Source organism: Eriocheir sinensis, chromosome 30 (assembly GCF_024679095.1).
Source record: "Eriocheir sinensis breed Jianghai 21 chromosome 30, ASM2467909v1, whole genome shotgun sequence".
Lineage (NCBI taxonomy): Eukaryota > Metazoa > Arthropoda > Malacostraca > Decapoda > Varunidae > Eriocheir > Eriocheir sinensis.
In genome coordinates, this window is record NC_066538.1 from 15,844,862 (window position 1) to 15,868,875 (window position 24,014).

Sequence of the window (24,014 nt, forward strand, 5' to 3'; positions counted from 1 at the left end):
TGTATCCTTCCAAGAGCTGGTCCCGGCGCTGGACAGATTATAAGTTGGGCTGCTCACTGGGCCCTGAGCCGCCACTCCTCCGATAATAGACAAAGGAGAGAAGGGAAGGGAAGAGCAAAGGGGAGGGAAGGAAAGGTAAGGCAGGGGAAGAGAAGGGAAGGGAAGAGAAAGGGGGAGGGAAGGAAAGGTAAGGCAGGGGAAGAGAAGGGAAGGGAGGAGAAAAGGGGAGGGAAGGAAAGGCAAGGCAGGGGAAGAGAAGGGAAGGGAAGAGAAAGGGGGAGGGAAGGAAAGGTAAGGCAGGGGAAGAGAAGGGAAGGGAGGAGAAAGGGGGAGGGAAGGAAAGGCAAGGCAGGGGAAGAGAAGGGAAGGGAAGAGAAAGGGGGAGGGAAGGAAAGGTAAGGCAGGGAAGAGAAGGGAAGGAGGAAAAGGGAGGGAAGGAAAGGCAAGGCAGGGAAGAGAAGGGAAGAGACAGGGGGAGGGAAGGAAAGGAAAGGCAGGGGAAGAGAAGGGAAGGGAAGAGAAAGGGGGAGGGAAGGAAAGGAAGGCAGGGGAAGAGACGGGAATTAAGGAGGGCCGGTGGACGGGATGAAGGGGAAATGGGGACTGGGGGAGATGGGGAAGGAGGGGAAGGAAACGGGTGGGTGGTGAAGGGGGGAAGGGGAGGAAAGGGAGGGAAGGTAGAAGGAGGTGAAATGGGGACTGGGGGAGATGGAGAAGGAGGGGAGGTGAAGGGGGAAGGGGAGGAAAGGGAGGGAAGGTAGGAGGGGAAGCTGGGGTGGAGGGAGGGAGGAGGGGATGTTGTCTGGTGCATGCAGGCAACAGAAGGCGGCGGCGGCGGCAGGAAGCAGCTCATCACCAATATTTAGGTTTGGCGAGGCGGCCGAGGCGAGCACTGTGCACCTGATGGGATGATGGGCCCAAGGAAACGCCAGCCACGTCATGAAGGGTGATGGGGCCTTCTTAACACACCAGGCCCGCCCCTATCCCTCTTGTGTGTGGGGAGGGGGAGTGGAAGGGATGGGGAATAGGAGGAGGGAAGAGGAGAGGAGTGGAGGGGGAAAGAAAGGAAAGGAAAGGAAGGAGAGGGGAGAGAGTGGAAGGGAAAGGAAGGGGAGGGGAGAGAAAGGGAAGGAGTGAAAGGGGAAGGAAGGGAAAGGAAGGGAAGAGGAGGGGAGAGAGTGGAAGGGAAGAGAACGGGAGGGAAGGGAATGGAAAGGGAGGGAGTGGAAGGGGAAGGAAGGTAAGGGAAAGGGAGGGAGTGGAAGGGGAAGGAAGGGAAGGGGAGGGGAGAGAGTGGAAGGGAAGGGAAAGGAAGGAAAGGAAAGGGGAGGGGAGAGAGTGGAAGGAAAGGGAAGGGGAGGGAGTGGAAGGGAAAGGAAGGGAAGGGGAGGGAAGAGAGTGGAAGGGAAGAGAAAGGAAGGGGAGGGAGTGGAAGGGAAGGTGAGGGAGTGGATGGAAAGTGAAGGGGAGGGAATGGAAGGGAAGGGAAGGGAAGGGATGGGGAGGAAGTGGAAGGGGAAAAAGAGGAAGGGAGAAGGGAAGGAGGTAGGTGGGGAAGGAAAAGAGAGGGAGGAAAAGAGAGAAAGGGGGAGGGTGAAGGGAAAGAGAGAGAGGGGGAGGAGAGGTGAAGGGAATTTATATGTATTTTTTTCTTTAAAGCATCAAATCTTCACTCTCTCTCTCTCTCTCTCTCAAGGTTTTTTAGGATGAGAAAAAAGTTAGTGAAGTCTTACAAGATGGAGGAAAGGAAGAGAAGGAATACTATTTTTATCTCTCCCTTCCCTCCATTCTTCCGTCCTTTCCTCCATCCCTCCTTCTTTCCTCCCCTTCTCTCCTCTCTTCCTTCCTTCACTCTCCTTTTCTTCTTTTTTCTTGTTGTTATTTTTTTTCTCTCATTGAATTGTTTTTCTTTGTGTCCTCTCTCTCTCTCTCTCTCTCTCTCTCTCTCTCTCTCTCTCTCTCTCTCTCTCTCTCTCTCTCTCTCTCTCTCATCTTCGTTTCTATCTTTTTATCTCCTTTTGTTTCTTTTTTTCTCATATTTCGTCTTTTCTATACTCGTCCCATTGTTGTTGTTTTTTTCATTTTTTCTATTAAGTTTCCCATCCTCCTTTTTTCCCTTATCGTTGTATCGTAAGTTTCATTCTTAGCATAAGGTATCACAATGACGTTAAGTTCCAGCTATTGTTTTAAGGCCCGTATTTCAGAACGTATTACGAGTATTTCTCAAGCCCACATAGAAGGTTAACCGGACTTTCATGGGTGATACTCCAGTTCAGAGGAGGAAGGGAGGGAGGGAGGGAGGGAAGGAGGAAAAAAGGGAGAGAAGAAGGAGGAGGAAGGAAAGGTGAGGAATGAAGGAAGGAAGGGAAGGAGAGTAATAGGGAGGAGGAAGGGAGGGAAGGAGGAAAACAGGGAGAGAAGAAGGAGGAGGAAGGAAAGGTGAGGAATGAAGGAAGGAAGGGAAGGAGAGTGACAGGGAGGAGGAAGGGAGGGAAGGAGGAAAACAGGGAGAGAAGAAGGAGGAGGAAGGAAAGGTGAGGAATGAAGGAAGGAAGGGAAGGAGAGTAATAGGAGAAGGAGGAAAACAGGGAGAGAAGAAGGAGGAGGAAGGAAAGGTAAGGAATGAAGGAAGGAAGGGAAGGAGAAGGAAGGAGGAAAAAAAGAAGAGGAAGGAGGGAAGAGGCAGGGGTCTTGTATAACTATTACTAGGATCACAAAACACTCCATGAAAATCCCAGCAACAACAACTACGAGGGGCTTTTCATATAGATCCGAGGTCTCGATACGGTAAGAATATTAACCCAGTACCCTACATTTGACCTTCCCCCTTCCTCTTCATCTCCCCTTACGTGTTGACCCAGTTGTCTTCTTGAGCGTGTGACCTCGTGACCTTCATATGAGTGACCTTGCGTATGTGTGTGTGTGTGTGTGTGTGTGTGTGTGTGTGTGTGTGTGTGTACTCTTTGACTGTCTTTAGATGGTGAATGAGAGAGAGAGAGAGAGAGAGAGAGAGAGAGAGAGAGAGAGAGAGAGAGAGAGAGAGAGACGTAATCTTTATCCTTCCTAAATCTTCCTTGTTTTTTTTTCTCTCGAGCTCTTACGTCATTCTCTCTCTCTCTCTCTCTCTCTCTCTCTCTCTCTCTCTCTCTCTCTCTCTCTCTCTCTCTCTCTCTCTCTCTTCCATAACTTCTTCATAGCCAGAAAAACAAGAGAATTGAGAGAGAGAGAGAGAGAGAGAGAGAGAGAGAGAGAGAGAGAGAGAGAGAGAGAGAGGAAAGGATGCAAATGGAGAGAGGAATGGAAGAGAGGAAATAGGAGAGGGAGGAGGAGGGAGAGAGAGAGGAGAGAAAAATATGTAGGAAGAAATGGAGGAAAGAAAGAATAAGAGAAAATAATGAAAGAAAATGAAGAGGAAGGAAGGAAGGGAGGGAGGGAGGGAAGGAGAAAAGGGAGAGAAGAAAGAGAAGGAAGGAAAGGTGAGGAAGGAAGGAAGGGAGGGAGGGAAAGAGAGTAAAAGGGAGGAGGAAGGAAGGGAAGGAGGAAAAAAAGGGAGAGGAAGGAGGGAAGAAGGAGAGGAGGAGAAAGGAAGGAAGGGAAGGAAGGAAAAAAAGGAGGAAAGAAGAAGGAAACAAGGGGAGGTGGAGGAAAGGAGGGAAGAAGGAGGAGGAGGAGGAAGGAAGAGAAAGAAAGAAGGAAAGGGAGACGAAGGAAAGGAAGGAAGGAGGAGGAGGAGGAAGGAAGAGAAAGAAAGGAAGAAAGGGAGATGAAGGAAGGGAGGAAAGGAGAGAGAAAAATAAGCATATAATTTTTGGGGTTGCTTCCTATTATGTAACAACTGACAAGGGTGAAGGGAAGGCCTGTCTGTCTGTCTGTATGTATGTATGTATGTATGTACGTATATGTGTATGTATGTATGTATGTATGTATGTATGTATGTCTGTCTGTCTGTGTGTCTGTCTGTCTGTATGTATGTATGTAAGTCTGTCTGCCTCTCTGTATGTATGCATGTTTGTAAATATGTGTCTATATCTGTTTATCTGTCTTTTTTAATGTCTTTTTTCTGGGTTTTTTTGTTTGTTTGTTTTGTTAGAGTGTCTGTCTTTCCTACCTGTCTTTTTTTCTGTGCGTCTGTCTGTTGGTCTGTCTATGTCTGTCTGTTTCTGTCCCCTCCCTTTCTGCTGTCTATTCTTCCTATCTTCCTCCCTCTCTCCATTCCTCCTTTTTTTCTTCTCTTCTTTCTCCTATTCTCTCTTTCCTCCAGCCTTTTCTTCTTCTCTATCTCTTCTCCTTTATCTCTTTCCTCCCTTCCTTTCACTCCAAATCTTTTTTTTTCTCTTCATTTTCTCTCTCTCTCTCTCTCTCTCTCTCTCTCTCTCTCTCTCTCTCTCTCTCTCTCTCTCTCTCTCTCTCTCTCTCTCTCCTCTCTTTCTCTCCTTTCCTTTCTTCTTTTCCTTTCTTTCTTTTTCCTTCATGTTATACTTCCTTCACAATCTTTTCTTTCTATTATTTTCTATTATTTCCTCTTCCTCTCCTTCCACCCCTCCTCCTCCTCCTCCTCCTTCTTCTTCCTTTCCTTTCCTTCCCTTCCTTTCCTTTCTCTTCTTTCCTTTCTTTCTTTCCCTTCTTTTTCTTTTCTTTCGCATCCTCCTTCCCTTCTTTCTCTTCATTTTCTTTTCTTTCCCCTCTCCTTCATTTCCTTCCTCCTTCCTTTCTTTTCGCCTTCCCGTCCTTTCCGTTCCGTTCTTCCCCTCCTTCCCTTCCTTCCTTCCTTCTTTCTTTCCTTCTCTCTATCCTTCTTTCTTCCTTTCCTCCTTTCTCTCCTTCTTCCTTTCCTTCTTTCCTTCCTCCCGTCTCTTCCTTCCCTTTCGCCTAACCTTTTCTCTCTCTTCTCTTTCCTCCTCCCTCTTCCTCTCCTTCCCTTCTCTTACTCCTCCTCCCATCCTTCCTTTTTCTCCTTCCCTCTCTCCGTCTCCCTTTCCTCCGCTTTCTGCTGTCTGTTCTCTCTCTCTCTCTCTCTCTCTCTCTCTCTCTCTCTCTCTCTCTCTCTCTCTCTCTCTCTCTCCTCCGCCTCCTCCTCCCTTTTCTTAATTACCTCATCATTTATCCTTTCTCCCTCCCCTTCTTCTCTCCCCATCCATCTTCCTCTCTTCCCTCCCTCCCTTCTTCCCTCCCTTTCCTCCCTGTTACATAAGCGATGCGCAGTTGTTACCTCACTTCTTTCATGCAGAGGAGGAAGGGAGGGAGGGGAGGGAAGGAAGGGAAGGAAGGAGAGAAAGTGGAGGGAAGGGAAGGGAGAGAAAGAGGAGGAAAGGGAAGGGAAGACCAGGGAAAGAAGGAAGGGAAGGGAAGGGAAAGGAAAGGAACATAAGAGAAAAGATGGGAAAAGAAAAGGAAAGTAAAGGAAGGGAAAGAGGAAAGAAAAATAAAAGAGGAGGGAAGGGACCCATCATCATCACCACCCCCATCATCATCACCACCCCCATCATCATCACCCTCATCATCATCACCACCATCATCATCACCACCCCCATCATCATCACCACCCCCATCATCATCATCATCACCCTCATCATCATCACCACCATCATCATCACCACCCCCATCATCATCATCACCACCATCATCATCACCCTCATCATCACCACCATCATCATCATCACCGCCTAGTTATGGTGTTGCCAAGGTGTGCGGTGAGTGTGGTGGTGGTGAGACAGCCCTGTGGTGGAGCATTAAGTGTGTGTGTGTGTGTGTGTGTGTGTGTGTGTGTGTGTATATATATGTGTGTGTGTGCTGAGGAATGAACCCAGGTCACACACACACACACACACACACATAGAGAGAGAGAGAGAGAGAGAGAGAGAGAGAGAGAGAGAGAGAGAGAGAGAGAGAGAGAGAGAGAGAGAGAGAGAGAGAGAGAGAGAGAGAAATGTACCCATCATGTACCCTTCATGCACCTCTATCATCACCAACCCTCAGCTATTAGTAATACAATAATTTACCACTTCATTTTGTACCTCCGTGTTGCAGTGGTTAGCGTGCCTAGCCACGAATCTGCGAGCTTGGGTTCGAATCCCGGCCTGGGGAGTCGGCGCGCAGTCCAATGAGCTGTTCATCCGTTCTCTTAGGGCTGGTCGACAAATGGGTACCTGGGGAACCTGGGGATTAGCCGTTGAGTCTGTAGTGGAGAAAAATCTGTCACCCTTGAACGCGTATTCCCTTCTCTGTACGAGTATGTGGCGCCCTTTCTTGAACAGGTCAGGTTGGGTTGGGTTAAGTTCGGTTAGGCTAGCTTGGGATTAATTATCGTTGTGTCACGTAGTTTTAAGTGGGAATCACAATGAGAGTATTTTCCAGAACTCCCGTGGTTATTTTCGAAGTTACAGCCGAGCGCACCCGTTGAGAGATTGGAAATATGCCCCGGGTCAGGTCAGGTCAGGTTAGATCAAGTTAAGTTCGGTTAGGCTAGCTTAGGATTAATTATAGTTATGTCACTTAATTTTGAGTGGGAATCACAATGAGAGTATTTTCCAGAACTCCCGTGGTTATTTTCGTTGAGAGATTGGAAATATGCCCCGGGTCAGGTCAGGTTAGGTTAGGTTAGGTTAGGTTAAGTTCAGTTAGGCTAGCTTGGGATTAATTACAATATAGTCACGTAATTTTGAGTGGGAATCACAATGAGAGTATTTTCCAGAACTCCCGTGGTTATTATCGAAGCTACAGCCGACCCGTTGAGAGATTGGAAATATGCCCAGAACTCCCGTGGTTATTATCGAAGCTACAGCCGAGCGTACCCGTTGAGAAATTGGAAATATGCCCCGGGACACAGAGCCAGCGTGACATCCGAGTGACCAGTTTACCTTCCCCAGATATCCCCAGGCACCTATTTATCAAGCAGCCTAAAAGGGAGGATCAACAATTGAGTGAGCTGTGCGCCGACTGCCCGGGATTCCAACTCGGACCGGAGGATTCAAAGCTGGGCACCCTAACCACTACACCACTGACGCCAGAATCTTCATATGTTTACCTCATACGTGTGATCTATATGAAGATTTTTATGCTGTTTTTATTGTTCTTGTTGTTGTTGAGAAAGACAGACAGAGGGGGGGGGGGGGTAAGGAGAAGCAGAGAGAGAGAGAGAGAGAGATAGAGACAGACAGACAGACAGACAGACAGACAGACAGACAGACAGACAGACAGAGAGAGAGAGAGAGAGAGAGAGAGAGAGAGAGAGAGAGAGTAGCAGGAATTATCATAACCACGAATCTTTTTTTGGCTTCACTCATAAATATTCCTTTCCTTTCTATTTCAATTCTCTTTTTTTCTTCCATTGTTACTTAGATCAACAAGATATGTGTGTGTTAAGGAGGGGGGGGGGGAGGAGTAGGGGGGTGTTGTTAGAGACGTGGGTGTGGGTGGGTGTGGATGTGGGTATGGATATGTGGGTAGGCGTGTGTGGGGTGGATATGGGTAAGGGTGTGTGTGGTTGTATTAGGGTGTGGGTATGGGTGGGTGTGGGTGGGGGGGGTGGAGGGTGTTGGTGAAGGAATACCTGCTTAGTAAACTCTCGTCCGTATCCATAAAAAGAATATTTACCAAACGTAACCAAAATTTACTGCCAGCCCGGCGCCAACCCTTGCAACACACACACACACACACACACACACACACACACACACACACACACACACACACACACACACACACACACACATTCTCTCTCTCTCTCTCAATTTTAGTAGTATTCCCTCTAATTCATCACATTCCACTTTAACAAATCTAACGGGGCATATTTTAAGGGATTACATACATAAGAAATATTTTAACCCAACACTAGAAAGGAAGGAAAACAGAGATGAATTTGATATGGGAGAAAAAAAAAGGAGAGAGGGAGGGAGGGAGGGAAAAGGTGATAATTTGCAAGAGAGAGGAAAAGAAGATTAGGGAAATAGAAAACTTAAGGATAAAATGAGGAAGAGTTAATCTGACCTACATATCCTTAGCCTGTTTCAAAAGCCCCTCGTAGAAGTTCCTGGGGTTTTCATGGCCTGCTTTGTGATCCCAGCAATAGTTTAACACGACTTCTGCGACGGGAACAGAAAAACCATCCATGAAAACCCAGTTAATCTCCTCTGTGACCTTGAAAATAGTCGTAACAAGACCCTGAGACTTGAAAATGTGGACCTTGGAGTTTTATACCTGGGTAACATACTAGAAGTCAGTGGGTAACATAGTAGTTTGACCCTTCTCCTGTACAATAAACGTGAAAAAGCTCTCATAAGGATCCAATTAATCTCCTTTTCGACCTTTGGAAATAGTTTTAATGAGGCGCGGAAGCGTTCGAGAATACCGAAGCTTCAAACGGTTCAGCTTCGCGGTTCACTTTTTCGTCAGGGAGGGAGATGCGCGGCGGCCGGGTGACGCAGGTATGGAGGTCAGTGGGCAGGTGAGGCTGTGTTCCTGTGGCCATAAAACCCCTGCTACTCTACTGCAGACTCGTCATGGGCCGCTGGAAGATAAAGATCCAGGTTCCCTCCATGAAGGCCACCGCAGCGCCGAGGTGACGTCTACGGGGCTGGGGAGGACGAGGTGGGTGAGGTGCAACGCTGCCAGATTTTCGTGCTCAGTCTCTTATATTTGCCAATTTTCAACCCAAAAACTGTCTCCTCCACCTAAATAACTGGTTTCGGTTAAGATTCGTTTTAGGTCCGTGCCAGTATCTCATTACCTACCTTATGAAACATCAGTATCTCTTCATATATCTTTTCTACAAACCTTCAACAGTCATGGAAACGCTTTGATAATCCAATTCAAGGACTTTTTTTTTTACTCTTGAAAATATGGGATAATGTTTACGAAAGCGTCGCCTTCTCTGGTGCTGGCCGCGGCGACGCTGCAGCCGGTGTTGCGAAAAATACTTCCTCGCTGAAATAAGTCACATATACATGTGGGGGGGGTGGGGGTCCAGTTAGAAGGGGGGGTCGAAGGGGGCGCAGTCCCCCCGTTAGTAGGTCGTAAAGTTCGGTTGGTGTAGTTTAAATATGCTCCCCGACCCTAAACCCTCTGCGAGCTATTTTACGGCTGCGGCGGCTGCAGCGTCGCCGCGGCCGCCGCCATAGGAGGCGACGCGCTTTCGTAAACATTATCCCCTATTTTAAAGAGTTAAAAAAAGTCCTTGAATTGTATTTTGAAAGTGTTTGCATGTCTGTTTATATGAAGAGACAGTGATGTTTCGTAAAGTAGATTATGAGATACTGGCACGGACCTAATACGAATCTTTACCCTGGTTTCATACATATTTATCGTTGAAATGGTTAATTATTGCTGTTTCTTGGCAATAGGTATGAGTGAAAAACCGGTAAATACGATGCTCTGAGTACGATAATCTGGCACGTTGGTGAGGCGAGTCCCTTCCACCTCTCGCATCAACTCTTTCCAAAGGCCATAAAGGAGAGCAAGCGGGTCATCATGAGTGTAGTTTTAGGTTCATGGTACAGAAGAAGGGTCAGACTACTATCAGGGTCATTAAAGTACCTCTTGACATGCCCAAAACCCCTACGAAAGACCTGTCAAATCTGAGTGTGAGGGCCGAGGCGTTTAAGAAGGTGATCCCTGGGCGAGGTGGGTGTCCGGGCCGCCATCACTGATACAAAGAAAGGAAATGTAGGCTTGTGTGTACGTAATAAACCATTTGTTACCCCAACGTAAAGGTAACGTGCATGGCTTAACGGCTAATACTGAAGGGTAGTTAGCCATCCCGCGTGTGGTTAATACTGACTTTGTGTTAATTGATAGTGATTGATTGATAGTTTATTGTTGCAGGTAAAGTTTATTGTTGCCGGTGAACGACAAAGGAGAAGGGAGGAACATGCCATCGCAACCCCCAGGCAGTATTTTATTTATCTGAAAGCAGTGCAGTTACTCTTCTCCATATTCCCTATCGGGCCTATGGTATAATAAGACACTTTTCCTTCTCACATCGGCTATTTCAAAGACCAAAGTGGAGACCAGTCGGGTTCTAAGAAGTGTTCTATTAGGTTCATGGTACAGAAGAAGGGTCAAACTACCACCAAGGCCATAAAACTACCCCTAGAAATACCCCAAACTACTACGAAAGCCTTGTCAGATATGTGTTTTGGGGCGGCGAAATGTCTTGAAATACGACCCATATAAGTTTCCTGGCTCTACACTGACATTATCCGTATTGGGGAATGTTCTTATATGCCCAACTATTGAAGCATCCACATCTTTAAAAGTCACTAAACTTGCCTGCCAACACTTCAGCCTTATCCTCATCTGTTCTGATCGTTCTTTATCTTACTGAAATCTAGCGTGTTTTAATTAACCCCAGTCTTGTTCTGCAAATATTTCCGAAACAGCTTTGGCTTATACTCTGCACTAAGTACGTCAGCAATGAACTTTTTTCCATATTTTTTATTGTAATTAATTTTTCTGTTTTGTCTATAAACTTAACCTTTTATATCCGTTTTTTCTTCCTCCAAATATTCCGAATCCTACAAAGTTTCTGAATTATTTTTGTTTTCATCTTCATTTTCTCATACATTCATATTTTCTTCTTAATTTTAGACCATATATAGTTTGTTCATTGGTGGTTCTACTTTGTTTTTTTTCTCTGCTTCTCACCAGCTTTAAAATCCCTCTTTGGTATTCTTATATTCATCAACAGCAGTCTGTAACTCATTCACAAGTTTTCTCCAGTTACTTTTCTTAGCTTATTTAATATATTTTTTTATCAATTCAAGTTCACTTCACGTCTGGAAGCTTCATAGTCTCTGCTTCTTCATATTCACATACATTTTTTTCATCTACATTATTCTACTTGTATATATGTCAATAAATTTTAATGCATGCATCTTATCGGTGCTTAAACTTACAGACTGTGGATAATATCTTTCTCAGAACCAAACAGGTCCAAAGAAATGGCTCTATTACTGCCACTGAATCCTTTACAAGCAATGATATTCTATTCTAAAAAAGTCACACACCTTTGCCAGAAAGTTATACTCCATGTCCTTCAGTTCTCTTAATGTTGTTCAGTTACCTTAATCTGTTTGACAATTTAAAATCACTATAAATAAGTCTGCACTTCAGTTCATGTCACTGACCTTCTGCATGACATCCAGGAGTTGTTCGTTACCTGCAGAGTTACTGTCAGGATTTCTATGCACAGACACTTAGTCAAAAACTGTCTCCCCTTTATCTTATACTAACACCGTCATATTTTGCCAAACAGACGCACCTGCCCCAGCCTGGCCCTGCACACCCCCAGCACCCACTCCTCACTGGCCCACTCAGAAATCCCTGCTCCTGGCTGCTGACTGGAGTGCTGAGGCCAGTGACTCGGGTGCCTCGCTGGTTCTGGAAGAGTCACAGCTCAAAGGTAATCTGCCATTCATGCAAACCTCTCAGTCGTACTCTGATTATATGGTAGTCTCTTCTCCTCGTTTAACATCCCAATTTTCCCTTATGCGGTTGGACAGGCTGTCTCCTCTATAGCTCCTGACAAGCAAGTTGATGGATCCTGCCGTGAGGTACTTGGGATGGGAAGGGGGCCTGCATGGAGGCTTGCCTGGAGGGTGACAAAAGAGTGCCTCAGACCCTCAGATCTGCAGTTAATTTCTTATACTAAATATTTTCCCGTACTCCACTTTACTCAAGAATTTTTTCTTTATGGAAATTTATTTCATAAGGTAAAGTGACTACACTAATAGAATTAAAGCAAGAAGAAGTAGAAAGTTCAAAAATGTTAATACGCACCACTTGTCAATCATCATTTTTGCAGTAACTACCAAATCATTTCAGGAAAAAAGTAAGATTTTGTAGGAAGAAAATTTCTTGATTACCAGTCACCTCACAAATTATGCAAAATATGACAATATTTTTAGGAAACAATTTTTTAAATAAAGATTAGCGAGTGCAGGCCCGTGTGTACTGCAGTCCTCCCTCCCTCCAACCCATCCTTGACCTCCTTCCTCTCCCATAATGTGCATTCATTACAGTGTTTGTACCATCTTGCAGCAAGGAATAATTTTTGGTCCATTTAGTTGCCAGTTACAATATTCTATGGATGTACTGCAGGGAGGTGGAATTATTGTTTTATAAAACACTTCATCATCTTTCAAGCAATTCTGTGGTCTATTTTAGTTTGTGTAATCCAACTGAAGATATGTAAGTTAGGGACAAACTATGGCTTCAGTGCTCACCTCCGTCTCATTGACCCCTGAGCCTGTGGTGGATGAGAACATTACCCCGGGACACATGCAGCATTGGGGTTACCTCAGCTTACCTTCCCCAGGTACCCATTTATTGACCAGCCCAAAAGGGAGGATGAACAGCTGGGTGGGCTGTGTGCTGACTGCCCTGGCAGGGATTCAAACCCACACCCACAGATTCACAATGAGCCAGACATTCTAACCACTTCACCACAGAGGCACAATGTGAAGGTACGTGGATCTTTTCAAACAACACATGCATGAGTAAAACAGGAGATGCAACTTTCGGCCGTCAAATCACTTAAGGCAGGAACTCGTTTCATTCTCATAACACGGGTGAAAAATGATTGTTTGAATTTGTTCACAGTCCTGCGCCATAATTTCTTGTTTGTGACGAATCAACGATAAGAAATAATACGGTTTCATTCACATTTGATGAGAAATATCATTAACAAAAGAATATTTATTTACAAACAGTAACACAGGAGGTAGTCACGGTGCCATTATCAGAACTCACTACAGCAAACTTTGACTCCCTCACACATCTTAAAATAAACTTTTATATACTTTATACAGTAATAGACTCTATGAACTTTACAATTCACGGAACACTTTTCAGTTTATTTACTATACTTTCAGCTTTTATTACTGCAATTTCAACATTTTTAAAGATGTGGCCAATTTAACCCTCTCGCGCACAGTAAGTTTCCAGTAAGTTTCTCTTCCACTCACCATGCATCTCTCAGGCCCGACCAGCCTTTTTTTTGCCGCCGCGAAACTCTATATTCCAGTATGTATTTTACCATCACAGATATATCGTACCCCAATAAACGTGGCTTCATAAAGACTTATACTAGAACATGCGCAAATAAAAATAGAGGAAAAAATATATATAAACAATAGAAACTTGTTTCAAGTCTCTGTATAGAGTATTGTAGACAATAAATCCAAAGTACCAACTCTTCCCCACTTGCTATCTCGAAATTTTGAGGGCCAACTTTTTTAGCTGAATATATGTTTCAAAGTGGAATTTAGTGAGGATTCTTATGGTATCCTCAAAATCTTCATACACCTATTAGTTCCTGAGTTACACCAATAAAACTGTATTTTTTCCTCTCCCGTCAGAGTAGGCTAACAACTAAAAATCACTCCACGCTCCTCATTTACGCTCCTTAGAAAGGTTGCCATATGTTACCATTAAGAAACTTATCCCAACAAATGACACACCAAATTTGATGCACTTCCACCGAAAACTTATTTTTTAATCAATTTTTTAACTTTTATGACGCGTTTTGCGTCATCGTGCACCAGGACCTTTTTACCTTTGATGACGCGGAATGCGTCATCGTGCGCGAGAGGGTTAAATTATATTTATCAATTTTCTCCAATTTGGGTTAAGGAATGGGACATTTACGTATTGCAGCAGTTAATAAATGTCCAACTGAATCACCGTTATATATTTCCACTACAATAGTCTCATTTACTGCACAGCAGCACACCACATCGTAGCTGACTTGCTCAGCTCCCTCGGCCAAGCCACTGCTGGGAGCATGTCGGGAGGGCAGGGTGAAAGCGGCGGTGGTGCCGGTGCAGGGCCTCAGGTGTTGCCATCCTGGGTGGTGTCCTTGCGTTGCTGCTGCTCCTTGGCTGTCACCACCTCCTCCAGCTCCTTGTCCACGCGCTCCTTGGCCCGAACCACCTGTGACCAAGGCAAGAGAGCATGTTGGCATTACTGTCACCAGCTCAGAAAGGTAAAACAGGGATAAAATGACTGGGAAGGTTGACTCTAGGCCTAAAGTAGAGGGCATCTCATGAGTGTGGCTGAAGAAAGAGATTTAGATAAAGACCCATTGAGATGCAAAGCAGCTAGGCAGGGCACGGGTGACTTATGGCCCACGATAAACACTTATGGAAATATCTGATTTGGTCCACAATTCTTCAGGTCAAATTTTGGGGATTCTTATCATGAATAATAATTTTGTATGCCAATACACCTATTCCTTCAATGTCTGTGTAGCATAGCTTTGGGGAGGCCCAACACTCACATGAAATTTACACTACAGGGTTAGTATATAGTGGTGCATCAGACAATGGTACTCACACAGTGAAGGAAAAAACACCCTCACAGTTTTGACGGGGGGGTATTCTTTTGTCCCTGGAAAGCTCTAAACATTTCATTCATTCATCTTTGATACCTGCTCCTAGGAGCTCCCACTATGGGATGGCTACGGCAGAAGAGTTTCCATCTTTCTCTATTCAGACACTCCCTTCTTGCCTGCTCAAAGTTTCTCAAGGGTCTTTCACCCCTCTCCCTGACATACTCCTGCACCCTATCTCTCTATTTCACTGGAGGTCAACCTCTAACATTCCCTCCCTCTATCTCACTCACATACACCCTCCTGGTCATCTTACTCTCCTCCATTTGCTCCATGTGGCCAAACCACTTTAAAGTCTGTCGCTTCATTTCTTCCACCACTCCACACTTCTTCCCTTCACCCCTGTGACACATTCCAAAACGCTCGTACACACCTTCATTACTCATTCCATCCATTCTACTCACACCACAAGCACTCCTCAAATAACTCATTTCCACTGCCTGCACTCTAGACCTCTGACTTTCATTCCGGGCCCATGTTTCACTTGCATATGTGAGGGTTGGTACTATTATTGTATTTCTCAAATCCCTCTTTACCTCCATGCTCACACTTCTGCCATTCATGATTCGTCCCAAAGACCCTACCACCCTTCTTCCTTGCCATGCCCTTTCTCTTGTCTCTCCCTCCGTACCACCATGCTTACACATAACTGATCCAAGGTACTTAAACTCATTAGCCTCCTCCATTTCTTCACCATTCAAAATTATTTTGCATTCTTTTTCACATTCAATTCCCACTCTACATGGGCATACAAAATCTACAACCTCACTTCTACTCCACTCACAAACCATCACTTTACTTTTGTTGACATTTACTTTCAGCTTTCTCCTATAACAGACATATCAAAAACACTGACCGAATTTTGTAAGTCACTTTTATTTTCTGCAATGAGCACCATGTCATCAGCAAATAAGATTGAATTCAGCACCCACTTCCTTCCCTCAGCGTACAGTTTTATGCCAACTTCCCTAACTTTGCCCTTCATTTCTCTCATAACTCCATCCATATAAATACTGAACAACCATGGTGACATGACACACCCCTAACTCAAGCTCACTTTTATCTCAAAACACCCCAATAGAAATACGCTACACTACACCCATCCCCTGTTATCGTGCCTCACTGGTTACAAAACTGTACGTGATGGTGGAAATGAAGAATCAATGGTTATTGGGCAGCCAATTTACCAACATTTTGTGCATATAATACTGTATTCAAACGTACTTGAATACAAATATCCTATCCCTGGTTGGTGGACCATGTATACACTTCATTTTCATCAACAGGTTAGGAAAAAAAATGCCCAAACAAATCATTAGTCTACTGTAGTTACCTTTTCTAATCTGTGTATTTAGAGAACATTGCTTCCAAAATGTCACCCACCTTGCTCTGAATGTAGAAGGATCCCCCTTTACTCTTGTCATTGATGTTGAACAAGTACTCATAGTTCTTCTGGATCCTCTCTGGGTCCAGCTCCTCCACATTAAGTATCTGTTTGGCCTCCTCCAGGGTCATGCCCAGCTTCTGGTTGGCTGCTGAGTGCCGAGCGCCTGCCGCCCCGCCTCCTGCCCGCTGTGCTGCCGCCTGGCTCGCTGCAATACAACGAAAGCAACACTCCGCTGTGACTCAATACTGGTTGGACTGAGGACGAGGTGACTGAAAAGTGAACTAAAAACTGCAATATTCACCATATATATATATATACACAGAAAACCCTTGCTTTAATGAGCCAATTGGGGGGAAGGGAGTGACATTACAGCGTGAAAATCTGTCATCCGAGGGATCTGAATATTTGGTTCATAACTTACTTTGTTCATTATTTGGGCTAAAAGTTTGCTATTTCTGACTGCTTCCATTCATAACTAAGCTTGTTTGTTATATTTGATAATTACTCACTGGCCACTATGTTACACTGACCAACATACACATAGTACACATGCTTGGCCAGCCCACCACCAAACATAACCCAGCAATTACCAAACTTGTTTAGTAAATCTCCGCACCTACCAGAAAGGCAACAAACTAAGTCTTGGTTGAAGTAATACCAAACTAAGTCTTGGCTGAAGTAATACCAAACTAAGTCTTGGTTGAAGTAATACCAAACTAAGTCTTGGTTGAAGTAATACCAAACTATGTCTTGGCTGAAGTAATACCAAACTAAGTCTTGGTTGAAGTAGTATGAAGATGTATCAACTAAACAGTGTAATAATTAACCTTACAATGTGAAACGGTCATATCATGAGCAATAAACTGATTACTTACTAAACCTTTTAAATCTATCCCCCTGTTTCTTAACCTTTAATTAAAAAGTAAGTGTTATCATAAATGAAACAATGATGGGTCACAAAATGCAACATGTACTTTAAACATAATGAATATACCCAACCAGGACTCGAACCACATGTGTGGCGCACACCACCACCCTCACCGTACAGAGGTACAGCAAGGGTGGCGGCGTGCGCCACACCTGTGGTTCAGGTCCTGGCTGGGTATACTCAACCTGTCTGCTGAAGATGAAGACAAATTATTGGCATTACTATCATCACAATTTTAAATGAAGAACCTAATACTTCAGTCAAAATACAGTGGCCTCGCCTCCATCGCATGATTGTCCGGTGAATCTGATGTCCGACATGGCAATTTTTTTAACAAGCATTTTTAAAAATTATTGTAACATTAAAAATGGTCTAACATGCAGCAAACCCCAGCTAACAAGTGGCCCAAATCCACAGAGATTTCTTCTATAATGCATGGAAAAACTGTTCAGTGCCATATGACCACGCAGTTGCGGCACCAAGAGAGAACGCCAAAAGTGGAAAAATTGTCCATCACGCACTACACTTGTTGCTCCCAACCAATCAGGCGGAAGTATGGTGTATGACGCCAGCCAGTAACATGAGCAATGTGATGAGTGGTGGTGTGCAGAGCTGCATTTTTTGCCTAGATCTGAGTAACTTGGATGAACTACTCTGCCTGTCCCCATGTCCAGGATGAATCTTTATTGATTTTTATTGTATTTTTATGGTATTTTCAGAAATTCTCCAACAAAATTGTTTTTTTTATCATATTCATTTGTTTGTCCAATATGAATTTCATTCAAACACAACACAATCTCAAACCAAATCATGTGTTGGAAGCAAGGCCACTGTAGTTTTTCCCTGAAAGTCATGAGAAATGGTCAAAATCAGAGTTGTTACCCTTATGGTGGTGATATCATCATGAACAGTACCTGGCAAATACAATACAACAGATGAACTGAGGTGGAGAGGCAAGCCAGCCAGCACAAATTTTGTCAACCAGGTCCACAACATAAGATAAAAGTACAAGCAAGGGAGGCAGAGAGCCAATAAACTGTCTGCCAGCAGCCGGTCAACACTCACCTGCTATCTCCTGCCTGAGTGCCTTGGCAAAGGCCCGGCCCACCACCTGTAGTCCAGCAACCACCAGCTGCGCCAGGTGTTTGGCCTGCAACACAACACACACACAGATAAAACACAACAAAATAGTTATGATGTCACATTATACATAACCTTTCACCTACTAAAAATTCCTGCTAAACACAACGGCTTCTATGGGTCCACGGCTGAACCAAAACTGATTCTACAATCATAACAAAGCTTCCTGCACTGATTAAATTATAGGCTGGAGGTTCAAAGTTTAATTTAGCCTTGTAGAAGTGAAGGAATAGGATGCTCACCACAACACTGAACACGTTCCATTACAGTGTTGCCACAGATTTAAATAGTGTCCAAACCAAGGCAAGATTAACAAAAATATAACATATGTCTATGGCCCCATCAGGAAAGCCTACTGACATTATAAATGACTGGGGGAAAAAAAGCATAGTACATGGACAGCTAGACACATGAGGTAGGTGTGTATTTACCTAGTTGTAGTTTTACAGGGCCTGGGCTTACGCTTGTGTGGTCCCGTCTCCATATCTGTACTTGTCCAGTTTTTTCTTAAATTTGTGCACACTCTTCGCCAATACTACATCCTCACTTAGTCTGTTCCAAACCTCTATGTTTCTTTGTGGGAAGCTATATTTTTTTTGTCTCTCAAGCATCTTCCTTTCCTCAATTTTTTACTGTGTCCTCTTGTGTTGCTGGTGTTTCCTAATTCTCTTAGTAGCAACTCCTCGTTATCTACTTCTTCCATTTTATTCCACAATTTCTAAATTTGTATAGGTCACCTCTTTCTCTTCTTTGTTCCAATATTGGCAGGTCCATTTCCTTTAACATATCTTCATATGACAATCCCTCTAGTTCTGGAACCATTTTCGTTGCCATCCTTTGTATTTTTTCTAGTTTTTTTACGCGTTTCTTCTTATGGGGAGACCACACAGTTTCCGCATATTCCAACTTTAGTCAAATCATAGTGGTAATCATCCTTTTCATCATATCTTTATCCATGTAATGGAATGCTATTCCTATATTTCTCACCATTCTATACGTATCTCCGAATATCCTATTTACATGACTCTTGATTACCTTGTATTATCATTCCCAAATCTCTCTCAGCTTGAACTTTTAATATTTTTCCATCTCCCATTCTATATGTCCATTTTGGTCTCCCTCCACTCTTTCCCATTTCCATTACATGACATTACTTCACATTGAACTCCATCTCCCATTTCTTACTCCAGTCCCAAGTCTTATCTAGGTCCTCTTGCAGAATTTCACAGTCTTTACTATTTCTTATGTGTCTCAGCAATTTTGTATAATCTGCAAACAAGCTCATGTAATTGTGAGTGTGTGTGTATTTACCTAGTTGTAGTTTTACAGGGCCTGGGCTTACGCTCGTGTGGTCCCGTCTCCGTATCTACAATTATCCAACTTTTCCTTGAAACTTTGCACACTGCACACTGTGTGTGTGTGTGTGTGTGTGTATGTGCGTGCGTGCGTGCGAGAGAGAGAGAGAGAGAGAGAGAGAGAGAGAGAGAGAGAGAGAGAGAGACAGACAGACAGACAGACAGACAGACAGACAGACAGAGAGAGAGAGAGAGAGAGAGAGAGAGAGAGAGAGAGAGAGAGAGAGAGAGAGAGAGAGAGAGAGAGAGAGAGAGAGAGAGAGAGAGAGAGAAAGAGAGAGAGAGAGAGAGAGAATGTAAAAAGTAAAAGTAAAAGTAAACAGAACTGAGTGGGCAGAAGAGAGGGTCAATTTGTATATGATTGCAAAGGAACTTGAAGTACACAAGGATGACTTAGTAAAAGAAAAAAAAGTTTAAGGGGAAATAATTGAGGTCCTGAATATAATTTCATTTAACCCATGTTATAATTGCTTCACACAACAAATCTTCTGTTAAGGAATGATTTCTCAAGAATATAACCTGTTCACAAAGTGAAGTTTGCCTGCATGAAGTAATCTAACCTTACATAACTTCATCTGACCTACTTTATATACAGTCACCTCTTGATTAACACGAGTTTAAATGACGCTTTTTTGATTTAACACGAGTTGATATTTAAGGAGATACGTTTAACTAACGCGATATGTTCGACTTAACGCAAGTTTCATCGATGACGTCACCGCGTGGAGACAGTCTCAGTCTGAAGCTACCCGGCACTGTGAGTGGAACATTTCTCTGGAATATGTACACTGCATTTTGACCTCTACTATGGCACCCAAGCATCCTTCCACCTCCTCACAGGAGGTGGAAGGACGGGGTGAGGAGGGAGGAGGGAGAAAGGGGTGAGGATTCGGCAGACGACGACGACAACGACAACGACCAGTGACACTTCAACAAAGTAATGGTGAGTGTGAGGGCGTGTTTTTGTTGTGTCAGTGACTTACAAATGTAACGTAGCAATTCTTTCTTTAGAAAACTTTAACTTGAAGGAGTTATCTTTGTCACCAATAGCATGGGTAGTCAAAAGAAGAGGAAGGAGGCAAGTGAGGTGGAGTGGCGGAGGTGAAGGGAGTGGCTGGTGACAGGAGCGCGGGGTGCAAATCCATTTTATATATTGGTTGATTTTTCACTCAAAAATACGATACCCGTCCCTTAAATGTAGCGGTCTCCATTCATTGTGACATTCTTGGGAAGGAAATAAATTCCTCCCCGCCCCATTCCACCACTAAACAAACCCCAAATCATGACTGAAGGTGGGTGTTTGACAGTCAAATGCAGGTATCAGGGGTCGAGAGGGCTCATCCCAGAGGGACGCCTCAGCTTGCCACGCCTCTCTGCACCATGTAGAAAAGTGGACTCGTCACTCCACATGACCCTTCTACAGTCTTCAATGTTGAAATCCTTGTATTTCTTTGCAAACTTGAGACGAGCAACACACATCTTGCGAGTCAGTAGGGGTTTGGAGGTTGGAGAGCAAAGATGCAGCTTCAGGTCCCTCTGACAGCGGTGTTGGATGGTGCGTACAGCCACATTATCAAGGATGGAAGGGTAGGCTTGTTTGAGTTGTCTTGCTGTTATCTTGGGATTTTTCAATACAGCTCTCTTAATCAACTTGTCTGTAGTAAGCAAAGTCTTCCTGGGGCGCCCTGGAACTGATTGACATGGTGGAACTTCATTTCGAGGAAGATTCTTCGCTCATGATATGGGGCTACAAACAGCGGTTTTTCCTTTCCCTGTTCACAAATTTCTTTCACTGACATGTTTTCTTTGTGATAGGCGAGAATACTTGCCTTTTCTAGATCAGCGAGGTTCTTGGGACCCATCTTAGGTGTGTGCATAGGTGTTGGTATGGGAAAAAGCAAGGGAGAAGAAAAGGCAGAAATTTCTTTTCCTGGCAAGCTTCAGTCACCATCTGTTCGTAGCAGAGGGCTGCTAGACATTGACTGTAGTTGCCAAGTAATACTATAATGAGATCTAAGCCTGCTATTTGCTTGGGCAAGCTCTTATCATGGAAGGTCACTCATATGCCATAACTCGTGCATTTTCCACATACTTTTTGCAGGCACTGTACATGTTCCAGCAGCCTCACCACCACCGCCCCGTTTGGTTAGAAAAAAGTTACTGGGGGGTTTGAGGGGGGTGCAACTCCCCCATTAGGTTAGGTTAGGTAAGGTCAGGTTAGTTTTAGTTTAACCAATAAAGGACGAGTGTCCAGCAGGCAGAAATATTGGTGGGTTCCATTAAAGGATGAGTGTCCCTCTTGCAGTGCCTCCATTTTCTTTGATTTACCTTATAAAAACTAATCATTTATGTCAGAAACTATTTGAAAAATTATATCAAAACACCAAAAACTATCCCCAAAAAATAGTTTGGTTAAGATTCGTTTTAGTACCGTGCCGGTATCTCATTACCTACCTTATGAAACATCAGTAGCCCTTCATATACCTTTTCTACAAACCTTCAACAGCCATGGAAACGCTTTCAAAATCCAATTCAAGGACTTTTTTTTACTCTTGTAAATAGGGGATAATGTTTATGAAAGCGCATCGCCTCCTCTGGTGCTGGCGGCGGCGACGATGGTGCCGCCGTCGCCGCAAAATAGCTCGCAGAGGGTTTTATTTGGTTAGGTAAGGTTATGTTATATTCATGCTCCATGATAAAATTTGCAGCATTTGTATAAAAATAACAGGTTTGCTCTGGCAACGGCCGCAGCGGCAGCGAGAAATGCGTCCTCGCAGAAATAAGTCGCATATACATGTAGGGGGGGGGGGTCCTGCGCTCCCTCTGGTTAGAGGAGGGGTCGAGGGGGGCGCAGCCCCCCTGTTAGCAGGTCGTAAAGTTCAGTTGGAATAGTTTAAATATGCTCCCCCATTCTACACCCTCTGCGAGCTATTTTGCGGCGGCAGTGGCACCACCGTCGCCAGAGGAGGCGACGCACTTTCATAAACATTATTCCCTATTTTCAAGAGTAAAAAAAGTCCTTGAATTGGATTTTGAAAGCGTTTCCATGACTGTTGAAGGTTTGTAGAAAAGATATATGAAGAGATAGTGATGTTTCGTAAAGTAGATAATGAGATACTGGCACAGTACTAAAACGAATCTCTACCAATAGTTTTGTCTGCCAGTGTGCGACAGGCGCACTTGTAAAATTTTACCCTTTTAACACCAATATTTTGAAGTTTCTTTCGTTGCCACACCGCAGTATAAGTTGTCAGTATTAACCTCATGCAAAATGACTGCCATCACCAGCCTGTCACCAACCCGTCCCTCCCCAAAAGGTGGCAGTCTCCGGGGGGGTGCGGCGGGCGGGGGCTGGCCCAGACACACCCGTGCCGCCCACCCGCCACGGGGCACCGCCGAGTCAACCCAAATAAGATGAGAATTGTTGACCTTTGCATAATGCCTTTAACGAACATTTGCCGGACCCTGATCAAGACAGAACAATAATTATTTGCCCACACAGGGAAGAGCACTCACCATTCCGTGAGGCAGCCGGGTGACGCAACGCCTTGGCTCAGGTGCCGGCGTGTGGGCGGCGCAGCATGGGACGCGGCGGTGACGGCTGTAATGAACACTCCCTCGTGCCTGGCTCAGCCCTCCATGCTGGGAGAGGTGTGCTGAGGTGGTGTGACCCGCGTGTGACCGGCAAGGATGTTGTGGTGAACTTGAACTTAAACTTGAGGGCGGGAGTCACCCAGCACCCACTGTCGGTGTAGCCTTTGGATCGGCGCCTTGGGTGTGACTGACAACCCTGACTCAGCGACTTCGATCACGAGGAGCACCGGGGGCAGCATGGGCCCAGCAAGAGTCGTATACCACGGCAGACACTATAAATAAAATTAGCCTGCACCACTAACGGGCTGGGGCCGTCAGAGAGGCCCTCAAGAGAACCTATACCTGCGTTACAGGCAGCACACAAAAATAAAAAATATAAAAATGTAGTGACTCGCCTGACGTTGAAGGCCGCCTAAACTCCATCAGCGAGGATCGAGGCGCCTCTCTGGCAGACTGACCAAGATAATTTGTTTCCCGCTGATATTTCCCACTTTCAAGGAACTCAATTATGTTCATTGAAAATGTTAAGTTTCAGTTTCAGAGAGCATGGGCCATCTACTATCTATCCTGTTCCTTAAGTAGGGAAAACAGACACAGCAGAGGATGTCCACTGCATTGCCACCACTGTAATGACACGGAATTTCTATTTTACCTACCTCCATACCACCTGTGTGTCATGAAGCGCACAAGAAATTAATAGATCTGTAAAAGGGTTTTACCAGTCCTGGGAATCGAACCCGCAACCGACTAGACTAGACTAGATGGGAGTCTGGGAGCTAGGCTTTCCACATGAGGCAGGTCACTACATCCTCATCATGTCCCAGTGTCCACCCCACTACAAAGACCCGCCAGATGATGTCCTTGGTGGAACAGAATAACAAAGTGGGGGACTCGGGGTCTCAGAGTGCCTTGAGCTCAATTTGACACAATCACCCACATTTTTTTTTTTTTCCTACTTGCTACAGCAGTTTTATTTTCGGTGAGTTCTCTCATGACCCTTTTTGAATGTCTTTGTTGATACTAGGGTCCATCATATTCTTAAACGCATCAGGCTCCCAGTACAACTAAATTCCAAGGCCACAAAGAAAACCAACTGGGCTTTCTTGGATGATTTTTTCCCGTTGGTGGTGCAGAAGTCTTGCAGTATTTGCAGCATTACCACTGGGATCACAAAACAGTCCATAAATATCCAAGGAACTTCTACAAGGGGCTTCTAGAAGTAGA

General features: G+C 44.6%; 2 protein-coding genes across 4 annotated transcripts in view; one reads left to right on the top strand and one right to left on the bottom strand.

Annotated features, from left to right (window-relative positions):
• The window catches only part of LOC127005630 (uncharacterized), a 32,896-nt gene extending 16,284 nt beyond the window's left edge, over window positions 1-16,612 (top strand). The window contains exons 1-5 of one of the 3 annotated variants that reach the window (XM_050874621.1): window positions 7,561-8,557; window positions 11,252-11,445; window positions 12,314-12,461; window positions 13,725-13,981; window positions 15,896-16,612. In XM_050874621.1, the coding sequence (XP_050730578.1) occupies window positions 8,321-8,557; window positions 11,252-11,445; window positions 12,314-12,461; window positions 13,725-13,739 (594 nt within the window). In that variant the 5' untranslated portion in view covers window positions 7,561-8,320 and the 3' untranslated portion in view covers window positions 13,740-13,981; window positions 15,896-16,612. Of the gene's footprint in view, window positions 1-7,560; window positions 8,587-11,251; window positions 11,446-12,313; window positions 12,462-13,724; window positions 13,982-15,895 lie in introns of those variants that run through there. The other 2 variants (XR_007758762.1, XR_007758763.1) reach the window with 2 other exon arrangements.
• On the bottom strand, window positions 12,679-22,972 carry LOC127005631 (mitochondrial import inner membrane translocase subunit TIM16-like). Its single transcript, XM_050874622.1, has 4 exons — window positions 22,713-22,972; window positions 17,767-17,851; window positions 15,770-15,978; window positions 12,679-13,929 (listed from the first exon to the last, which is right to left on the bottom strand). The coding sequence occupies exons 1-4, from the start codon at window positions 22,713-22,715 to the stop codon at window positions 13,828-13,830; spliced, it is 399 nt and encodes a 132-aa protein (XP_050730579.1). The 5' UTR covers window positions 22,716-22,972; the 3' UTR covers window positions 12,679-13,827.
• Window positions 22,973-24,014: the final 1,042 nt, after the last annotated feature.